Source organism: Egretta garzetta, unplaced genomic scaffold (assembly GCF_000687185.1).
Source record: "Egretta garzetta isolate BGI_Z169 unplaced genomic scaffold, ASM68718v1 scaffold219, whole genome shotgun sequence".
Classification (NCBI taxonomy): domain Eukaryota; kingdom Metazoa; phylum Chordata; class Aves; order Pelecaniformes; family Ardeidae; genus Egretta; species Egretta garzetta.
In genome coordinates, this window is record NW_009260671.1 from 411,063 (window position 1) to 421,719 (window position 10,657).

At 60.3% G+C, this 10,657-nt stretch overlaps 1 protein-coding gene across 1 annotated transcript in view; it reads left to right on the forward strand.

Annotated features, from left to right (window-relative positions):
* The window catches only part of FEV (FEV transcription factor, ETS family member), a 5,222-nt gene extending 2,279 nt beyond the window's left edge, over nt 1–2,943 (forward strand). Inside the window, exon 2 of the mRNA XM_009645708.1 lies at nt 2,276–2,943. Within this exon, the coding sequence (XP_009644003.1) occupies nt 2,276–2,943 (668 nt within the window). The remainder of the gene's footprint in view (nt 1–2,275) is intronic.
* Nucleotides 2,944–10,657: the final 7,714 nt, after the last annotated feature.

Consider the following 10,657-nt stretch of genomic DNA (forward strand, 5'->3'; position numbering starts at 1 on the left):
GACCCCTTCCCATCCGTGTGCCAGGCACTGCCCATGCGAGACACGGCCACTGCGGAGCCCCGCTCCCTGCTGCTGTGGATGGGCTGGGCTGGGACCATCCTGAGCCAGGAGCTGCCGTCTGTTGTAGAGAGAACCCTGCAATGGGGCTGGGCAGGTGCGGGGGTCCCAGCCTGGGTCCCCCTGGTGCTCCAGGGACATCTGATGGGGAGGGAGCTGCCAGCCAGCCTGGGAGCTGGGGGACTAATCCAGGCTCTGGGGACCCACGTCTGGGAGTGGGGGAGTGAGCTACAACCTGGGGCGAAGCTGCTGGTGTGGGGCTGGGGCTTGAGCAGGGCATGGGTCAGATGGGAGATGCTGGATCCCCAGCACCCAGAGCCATCCATATGGATAAAGCCATGCAGGGATCCCGGGGATCGGTCAAGGGCTGGCCAGGGAGCAGCCCAGAGCCTGCTGGGGAGCCCAGCAGGGCTGGTCATCAGGCAGACACACCAGTACTGTGGTGTTGGGGCTACGCAGCTTGCCCGCCCGGCAAGGAGACAGGGGTCAGGGGGTGCTCTGAGCAGGAAAAGGGGAGCCCTGGTTTAGGGGTGGGGGTAGGGGGCTAAAGCTGGGTCCAGGAGGGGGGCCCTTCTGCCTCTGCACTGCGGACTCTGTCCCAGCCGTCCTCTGTGCACTGCATTGCTTTGGGAAGGACCTTTTTGGATTCCTGGAGGTTTCCTCAGGGAGCTGCTGGGCGCTGCAGCACAGCACCCTGCGGTAAGCAGGATTGAACCTTGCCACCCCACCCAGCTGCACCCCCTAACACCTCTCTGCCCTTCTTGCGTGGGGTGGGGGAACCCTGTAGGTGGGGCATAGCAGGACCCCAGGGTGGGAGCTGTGGGGATGGAGAAGAGGTGAGCGCTGTGGATCTACCCTAGAGAGGCGAGATCCCCCACCTCGGTCCCAGGATGGGGGATTTGGAAATACAATACCTTGGAAAGACCTGGGCTCATCTGCCTGGATCAGGATGTCTGAGCGAGGTTTGGTGGAATGGGGATGGATGGGGAATGGCTGTTTCCTGCTTCTTACAGAGCAAGAATTTGGGGGGGGGGAGCACCAGGTAAAATAGGGTGCGAAGCAAGCAGGACAAGGTGGTTCTTTGTGGAAAACATCAGTGAGCTGTGGGTCGGGATGCTAAACCTTTATACGGGATCCAAGCACCTTTAGACAAAATAGTGGCAGAAAAGCCCAGGGAGGAGGATGAAATGCAAAGACACTTCCTCTGCCGTGGGATCTGCAGGGGGTGCTGCTTGGGAGGGAGCGGGAGGCGGGGGGATGTGTGTTAGGTAAGTGCAGGGCTGCTCTGCAGGGTGGCTGGGTCCCAGAGGCAGGGCTGCTCGTCACCCTAAGGTCCAGGGACCTTCTCCTCCTGTGCCACTGGCCAGACTCAGCAGACCCTGTCCTTGTGCCTTCCCACGGGCATGTCTGGGTGTGCCAGGCTCCTGTGTGTGCACAGCCTGGCACAGGGGCATCTCAGGCACCCACCAAGGGTGCTCCTCAGCGCAAGCTGTGGGTGCAATGGCCATGGCTCAGAGAGGACAGTTTTCCTCTGGAAATAAGGAGCACTGGTGCCTGATTCAAAGCCACAGCAGGTCCTGCCCTGTCCTGGTCTCTCCTTCCCCTATACCTGCCTGCGCCTGCAGAGGTGCAGGTCAGAGCAGTGTTGCACCCCGACTTCAGCTCACCACGGAGACATCCTTGCAGGGCACAGTGCCCCTAGAGATGGGCAGGGGCTGTGCTGTGCCACCTGCCCAGTTTCAAGCAGAGGTGGCGGTAGGGAATATTGATGCTGGGATAGATCTGGGTACTGCCAAGATACCTCCTCCTCAGGGCTGCACATCGAAGCAGCAGACCAGATCCTCACACCAAAGCAAATCAGCAGGTATTCATCTTCAGTGGGGTGTGAATGAGGGCGGGAGGGATGTGGGGAGCCCAGATCCAGACCCACTGCAGCCTGCATTGACCTCTGAGCACTCCTACCCCTGTCCTAAGGTGCAGGGGTGTCCTCTACTCCTTTTGCTGGGGTGACAGGATGGGGTAGGGATGCTGTGAAGGAGGCACGACCTCGTTACCATCTTCTATGTCTCTAGAGCAGGGAAGATGCAATGAGGTACATCTGAAACTTGGGTCTGGGAGGGGGCAACACAGTGGGGGATCGAGGAGACCGGGGCACATCCTGCCCCACTCCTTGTACCCTGAGAGGGAGCTTTAACCTCTCTGGGGCCCGGCCTTGCAGGCAGCGGGCAGATCCAGCTGTGGCAGTTCCTGCTGGAGCTGCTCTCGGACCGGGCCAACCTGAACTGCATCGCCTGGGAAGGCACGAATGGGGAGTTCAAGCTGATCGACCCCGACGAGGTGGCGCGGCGCTGGGGGGAGCGGAAGAGCAAACCCAACATGAATTACGACAAGCTGAGCCGGGCGCTGCGCTACTACTACGACAAGAACATCATGACCAAGGTCCACGGCAAGCGCTACGCCTACAAGTTCGACTTCCACGGGTTGGCGCAGGTGTGCCAGCCGGCCGCCCCCGATCACACCCTCTACAAATTTCAGGGCAACCTGGCCCCGCTGCCCTTCTCAGGCATCTCCAAACTCAACCTCATGACCTCGGGGGTGACGCCGACCGGCTTCTCCTACTGGCCTGGCTCCAGCCCGTCCCTCTACCCTGGGCACAGCCTCCAGCCCTCTGCGGAAGCTCAGCAGGGAGGGATGGGGTTGGGGGTGGGATCGTGCCCTGCTCTCAGTGGCCCCCTTTTAGATTTGGAGAGTGGCGTGGTGGGGGGTGAGGGGTGCTTGCAGGGTAGCTGGGTTGGTTCCCTGATGTGGGTGGCTGGAGGAGAGAAGCCATCTAAATTTAGGGTGGACAAGAGATCCATGATCCTGGGGATGGATGTGGATACCTAAAGCAGGGTGTGAATGTAAGGAAAAAAACATGGGCTCTCCTCCTGGCAGGGACCATGCCCCCTCCTTCCTTTGCAACATGCCACCCACCCCATGAACATCCTTAGTTCTGCCCCCAGCCTGTGCCTGCCCTCCCCTCTCCCTGTGGAGAGGAGTCAGGAGCTGGGGCCCCAGGGCAGCTGTGTCCAAGGGTGGGGATCCTGCTGGGCAGGGGCAGGGAAAGGGGACCCCTCCTTGCCACTCCTTGGTCCCCCACCTTTGTTTCCAAAGCTTTCCTTTCCTCTGCTACCCCTCCTGCCGACGGTGGCTTCCTCCAGACCTCAGGAGAAGCCTTGGTCTGGAGAGCAGATGCCCTTCGTGGGTTAACTCCTGTCCAGGGCAGGGGTCTGGGGTTGGAGGTGCCAGGGGCAGGAATGGGGGGCAATGCCAGCCCCCAGGGCAAGGCCAGAGCCTGGAGGCAGCAGAGCCCAGCCCCTGTAACCCAGTGCCTGAGGACCACAACACAGAGCAGGACGGTCCCTGACGCCCTGCACATGAGACCATGTCCTGCTGCTCACTTCCAAGTTTAATGCTCCAGTTTTACTGTGGCTTTGGCCCCTCGCATGCAGGGCTTGGTGGGACACACTTGATGGGTGGGAACATCCCCAGGGACAAGGCTCGGTGGGAGGTGGAATAGGAGAAGGGATGTCAGGAGGACTGGGAGCCCCAAGCACTGAGGCACAGCCCTGGGTCTCTCCCCCTGGGTCCAAGGAGGTGCTCCCATCCTCCGGAGCAGGACTTTGGCCCAGTGGATGCAGAAGAGCTGGGTGTGCTGGGCTCTGCGCTGGCTGGGGGGAGGGATTGGTCTTCAATAAAACGGAGAGGTGCTGTTAATGTGTGTCCTCTCGCATCTGCAGTGGGCTGGCGAGAGGGGAAACCACCCAGCAAATCCCCTCCCATCCAAGCCAGAGCACCTGCAAGGGCTGGGGTGAGGAGGATGCGGCCGCCCTGCCTCATCACCTTTTCTCCAGGCATCACCTCCAGCTCTTACAGACCCCAAGAGATAGGACAGAGCTGGAAACCTCTGGGCTTCTTGAGACACCCCTCCAGGGAAACCACATGCCCTGTTCCCAGACTGGCAAGGGGGTGTGGCAGCTGGAGGCAAAGAAGAGATGCAGTTGGCCTGGTGGGATGTCTGCCACCCTGACATCATCCAGGGGAATCTGGGATGCCAGGATCCAGATCTCTTGTGACCCACAGAGCCCAGTGCAACCAGCTTGGGGCAATGCACTGGGCTCAGCATGGCCTGATCCTGCCGTGGGTGTCCTTGTGGGGCTGTGCTGTGCCAGGACTGAGGAAGTCCTGAGCCATGGGGCCAGGCTCATGCGTGACATTGATGCAGGGGTGAGCAGGTAAGCACTTGCTTGGGCTTCAGGAACATGCCCACGGATCCACTGGTGCCCATGGTGACTGGTGTGGGCTCAGGGACTTCCCTCTGACTGCCCCCACCTTGGGGCTGTGCTCCCCATCCCACTGCCGTTGAAGGTCCAGGGTGCCAGGTCTGGGTACCAGGCTTATGGCAGAGATCAGATCGCCTGTGTAGGGAGGTGCTGTGCAATTACCCAGCCCATGCAGGGGGTGGTCAGCCCCCAGCCCCTCTCCCTGCACCCCCCAGATCAGAGCAGCCCCCAGATCTGGAGGGTCTGTGTTGTCTCCTCTGCGTCTCTCCAGGATCCAGTCACTCTCATGGCCTTGGTGGCATCTGCTCAGATGAGTCCTCACTGCCCTAATCAGCTTAAGGGAGGGGGATCTGGTGCCAGTGTCTCTCTGGGGAGGGCTCAGGCTGTGGGGTGGGCCTGATGCTGCCAGTGGGGAGCCCATGTATGGGAAAGGAGCTGCAGGGACTGGGGGGGCCCTCCTGGGGGGGTGTGGGAGTCCTCTTCCTCCAGGGTCCCTGAGCATTGCACAGCCTGGTCCCCAAGGATGGCAGAAGGTGGAGGGAAAAGTATTGGTTACCCCCATGCAACCAGCACTCAGGCTGTAGACCACTGCCCTGACCCTCCCCACCCTTGGCTTGCCCTTGCAAGGGCTGGCCACAGCTGGTTCCCTCAGAGCCAGGGCAGGGGCCTGTGCCCCCGCCAGGGGAGTCTGCTTTGGGGCTTAGGTAATGGCATGACGCAGGGCAGGACACGGATTAAGGGATGTGGGTCACTAGCAGCTCTCTCCGCCCCCCCCCATCCTGCTCCTATCCCTCCTGTCCCTCTGCCAGTGCCTTCTCCAGGGAAGCCCAGTTCCCACCTCATTCCCTGCCGTGTAACCCCTGTTCCTGCTGGATTGGAGGCCGGGTATGTTGGGTAAAGGGTGGAGTTACCTTTTTGGGAGAGGGAGGACTACTGCATACCCCCAGTGCAACAGGCTGCAGCTCAGGGCTCTGCTCTGAGCTCACCTGACACAGTCCCCCTGCTCGGTCCCCAGAGTGCCACCCCAAAAGCCGGGAACCAGCCTGGCAGCCAGGAGGGAAGGTGGGGGACACCCACGCAGGACTGTACCGGTGATGCTCTTGCCTGCCTGAGGATGCAGCCGGTGTCACCATGGCAACTCGGGATGCTCCCATCCCCAGGCCCCACTGGGAGCAGCTCCCCCCCCTCCCATGTTGTGCTTACCAGAGGTGGGGGCAGAGCATCACCTCCAGCCCAACCCAGCCTCCCCCCTCCCCAGAGCCCCCTCTCCCCCAGCCTGCCAGCAGCGCTGCTTTCTTCAGTCACCAAAACTGCCGGCTCAGAGCAGACTGCAGCAAAATCCTGCCAATGGGCGAGCGGGGCCGAGCCCGGCACAGCTCCCACTGGAGCATCAGCATCGTCCCTGGCCCCAACCAGGGGTGTCCAGCCTGGGGGGCTGATGGGGGAGCACTGTCCCTGTCATTGGGGTGCACCAGCTGGGTGGGGAGCCTGTCCTAGGTGGCTGGCAGCAGGATGCGTGGGCCCGGTGCACCCACGGGCTGCAGACCTACCTGCGGGGAGTCCTGGGGCGCCCTGCCCAAGCTGAGATGGGGGAACATGGTCCCAAAGAGCCTCAGCCTGTGCCGGGAAGAGAGAGGGAGCCGCACACGTGGCCTGGCAGCTTCTGCCACTGCTTTGTGATTAAAGGCAGAAGGTTTTTTTGCTACTTAAAAAAAAAAGTATCTTTCTCTCTGGATTTCTTTAGCCGGCAAGAGGTCAGGACTGAGCCCTGCCCTGGCCTCAGTCTCTTGCCAGGAAGACCCCTCCAACTCCCCCAAAGCCTCCCAGCCCCACAGTAAGGGATCAGAGGGGGGATGGAGTAGCCCCTCTCCTATTTTAGCAGAGCCACATCGCCACTTGCTTCGTTTCTCATGCTGGGAAGAGCCTTTGCAGCACAGCCAGGTCACGCCTGCCCCGGGGGACGTGGGCTGCCTCCCTGCCCATCCCTGCTCCCCCTCCAGCTCTCCCCATTCCCACCTATTTCCTCCTCTCTGCATCCCCGCTGCGCCGGCTCCTCAGCTCATCCCCCCCACCCCTAAGCTGCTGACTCACATCCTCTCTCCAGACGCCACCTTCCCTTGGCCTGGCTCCCTGCAAAGCGCTTTGTGATTTAGTGTGGCAGCCGGGCTCCAAAACCACCTTGTGAAGCCCCCTACAAGGAACCAATCTTGATTCTCCCCAAAGATGCTGCTTTCTCCCTTGCCAATGTGCTCAGGGCTGGGGCCACCGTCAACCCCCCTGGCCTGGACTTCTCTTCCCCCAGGTCCTGGGTGCACCTGGGGGGGAGCTTTGTACACTTTGGGTTTCTTCCCTGCTCCCAGACACAGGGATGCTCCGGATGGGGCCCCAAACCTTGTGCCTGCTCTCTGGTGCCCAGGCAAGGGCTGACAGGGAGATGGCGTCCTGGTGCCGCTCCTGCCCTGCTGCACATCGAGACCTTGGGCCGGACTCTGCTGAGGGCAGGGGCTGGGCAGCGGGGAGGGCTGGATTAGTGCGCTAATGCCAGATTATGCTTTAATGCAGGACTTCTGATGAGGGAGCAGCACCCGGTCCAGCCCGGGGGGCACTCACTCCCTGGGACAGAGTCCCCACGACATGCCCGGGGGCCACAGCTTGGTGCTTCCTGGCTGTCGCCCAAGGAGCTCGGTCCTTGGGGGTGACACAGGACCATGAGACAGGCAGGGGACACAGCACAGGGTGACCTCCATGCTCATCTCTCAGTGGGCTGGAGGTAATGCCCCAGCCTAGGCAGCCCTGGCCCTCTGCTCTGCCAGGCTCCATGGCAGCAGGATTAGCCATCGCAGCAGGGCTCCAAGGCATCTGGTTCCCCTTCTCTACCTGCCCCAGCTTCTTGGCACAGAGCTGTCCCCAGTCTGTGCTCCTCAGTCCCATACCCACCAGCCAGGCAAGGCCACAGCCCATGTTTTAGCTACAGCAGGGACCAAACTGTCTGCTGTCCCAACCTCCCACAGGCTCCTGCCTGCCACTGGACCACCCTGGGCACAGGCAAAGCTCAAAGCCTCTTGCAGGTTCCCACCCCAGCCTGGATGCGTCCCCCATCAGCTGAGACCCTGTGGTGGCTGTCCTGCCCCTCTGTGGGTACAAATATCTCATCAGCCAATTTAGTCTAGGACACCTCATTCTCTCTCTGCCATTTGCTGCCATCTTCCTGGGTCACTTTGTCCATGTCTTCCCCCCAGACATCCCACCAGCAGCTGTGACCAAAGTGCCATGGGGCAGGGAGGGGACTAGAAACCTGCACCCACAAGTCATCACCAATTCAGCAGAGCAGCAACAGCCTGAAGCTGTGATGGAGTCGGTGTCCAAGTAGCTCCCACAGAGGCAGAAGAGACTTCCCACTTCCATCTGCCTTGAGGAACACGTTATCCATCATCCTCGCAGCCAAATGGAGGAGAAGGGCTTGTACAGAAAGCCAGGTTGAGACAGGTCCTTCACCTGCCATGTGGGTGCCAGGTCTGCATCATCCAGAGCGGTTTCCTCCCTACAGAGCAGCTCCGAGTCACTCTGGGGGATGCTGCCAACTCTTAACAGCAAGAGCACAGCTTCCCCGCTGTTTGTCCGGCAGGAGGAGGGACAGCTTGCCAGGAGTCTCTGTGCCCCAGTGCCATGGCCAGCACATCCAGTGCATGGATTTTGCTTTGCAGACAGAGCAAGGGGAGTCCCACAGAGCTGTTGCTCCATGAGCTCTGGGCAGACCCCCCCCTTTCACGGCTGACTACACATCCTGGGGACCCACTGCCACCCAGGGTGCCTCCAGCAGCCCCCACACACCCTTGGGGAGCAAGAGAAGGATGCTATGGCCTGAGAAGAGATCTCCCTGGGTCAGGAGGGGCTGAACCCACTGCAGGCTGCACCAGGCTTGTGCCCACCTCTCCCACCACAACGTGGGGTGGAGCAGGCAGGGCATCTGCTGGGAGGCATAGAGAGGAGATGTGTTGCTGCTGGAGGAATTTCAAACTAGGAAAGAGCTGGGGTCCTTCACCAAGGCCCTCTGGTGATGGAGCCCTGGCTTGGCCCTGCTGCTCTACCTCTGAGCCCCAAATCCAATGTGAATCTCCCATCCCTGCGACCCCAGACATTTCTGGGCCCTGCGGCTGGCAGTGCGGGGAGCTTCCCAGCCCCTCCCAAGAGGGTCTCAGCCCCTCTCACTGCTCCTCAGGGAACACCAGGTGGCTACAGGGATCACAAGTTTGGGGACAAGCTCTATCCATCCCCCTACTGCTGCCCCACAGCTGGCTCCTGAGCCCAGACCCGCACAGCATCACGCAGTGGCACAGTGCCCTGGCAGGTTAAAGCACACAGCTTTTGAGAGGGGAAAATGCCAAGCTCCCAAGCCTGTCTGAGGATTCCTACCCTCAATACCCCCCTGTTCTTGTGTGTCATTGTCCACCCCCCCACACCCTTTGCTTTTGGGGGAGCAGGAGGCTCCCAGGCAAGGCAAGCTCCCCCTGCCCCACTCCCCCCAGCAGCTGTACAAGGTCCTCTGGGGGAGGGAAAACCAGACATGTCTCCACTCAGTATGGCTCTGGCTGAGCCGGCGATGCATATTTAAATGCATGGGAGCATCTAAGCTCGTCTCTCATTCCTTGACATTTCCAGAGACTCCAAGCTGTCTTCAATTACCAGTCTGCAATTAGCTCTTCCTAAATCCCCCGATGAGGCCTAGCACTCTTAATCAATGAAACACAAGGGAGGAGGGGAAGGACATGGCCTCACTGCAGCTGGAAGCATTTCGAAAGGCTGGGGCTTGAGGCTGGAAGGACCCCAAGAGTCTTTCTAAAGGGAATCTGTAGGGTGGGGAACCTCCACCAGTGCTGGGAGGTTGCTCAGCTCTGGAGATGAGACTCTACAAAGCCCCACGGCTGGGGGTAGAGGGTCACTGGACAGACATCCCCAGCTCAGGGTGGAGACAGCCAGCACCTATGGTTTGGCTGTTACCCTGCAATGCTGCAGACCCTTCTTGCTGGATTGTGGCATGCTGCTTCATCTCCCCCTGCCTCAGTTTCCCTCTCTGCAAAACACCAACAGGGGAGCGTCAGGACTCCCCCAGAATCCCTATAGAAGCTCTAAGGGTCCAACTCCACCCCAGTTTAAGCCAGAGTAAGCCAGAGCTGCTACCTTCCCCAGCACAAGATGTGGATATGGCCAAATCTGGGGTGGGGGTGTGTCATGAGTATGTTTTGGCCCAGACAGCTTCACCACAAGGTCACATGAATGTCAATCTAAAGGCAGAGAGAAGAGCACCCATTAGGGACAGGGAGGAGGGGAGCAGCACAGGTCTGGGTGGGTTTACGCAGCCACAGAAAAGCCTTGCACAGCAGCCTGCCAGGTCAGTCCCCGTCACAGGGACATCTGTGCTGTCTTCCTGGCAGCACAGCTTTGCCTGAATGAGCCAGATTGGGCCTAATTAGCAGCTCTGCTGATGCACACAAAGGTAAAGAGAATCCAGCTTACCCTCCATGACCTGCAGAGCCAGCACAGCCCTTCCTGGCCGAGGAGAGCCCAAGCGCCTGGCTGAGAGGGGCTGAGGAGCATGGGATGCAGACCCCAACAGGAGAGCATGTGCTGTGGGTCCTGCTAAAGAAGCCCCGGCAAATTCAGCAGCATGAAGCATAGCAACCAGCTATGAGAAAGGCAAAGCCTTCCCCTTCTCCACCCTGCTCCCTGGGGGTCTGCAGAAGCAGAGGGCTGGTAACTGGGCTAGCAACACAGCCCCCACAGCCTGCTGCTGCCAGGGAAGGGAGCCCGGCCCTGCAGAGCAGCGAGAGGGAGGAAGGAGGTGAGGGGGGGTAGCTTTAGGAGGAAAAGAAAAAGAAAGAAAAAAAAAAAAAAAACAAAAAGAAAAAAAGAGGTGACATGGTTTGTGGGATCCTAGTTAAATCCAGTGCGGCAGACAGGCATCAGACATTTCCATCTGGAATGGAGGAGGCCAGGAGAGCTCACAGGGAGCCAAGGGGCACTTGGGTGGACCAGGACTGGCCTTGGGCACACCAAACAGGGGTCAGACTCTGAACCCCAACTCACATGGGGGAGTAAAACCCCTCTGAGAACCAGCCCCCCCAATCCCTCCTGGGGAGGAGAGGGAGCATGACTGGGGGCTTGGGGTGCCCCCCCAATCCCCCTTGCACCCCGCAGCCCAGCAAGTCCAGGGAGCCACCACCAGGCCCATCCAGGCCACCTCTTTATTCTCCAGTGAAGCAAAGCAAGAGGAGAGGGAC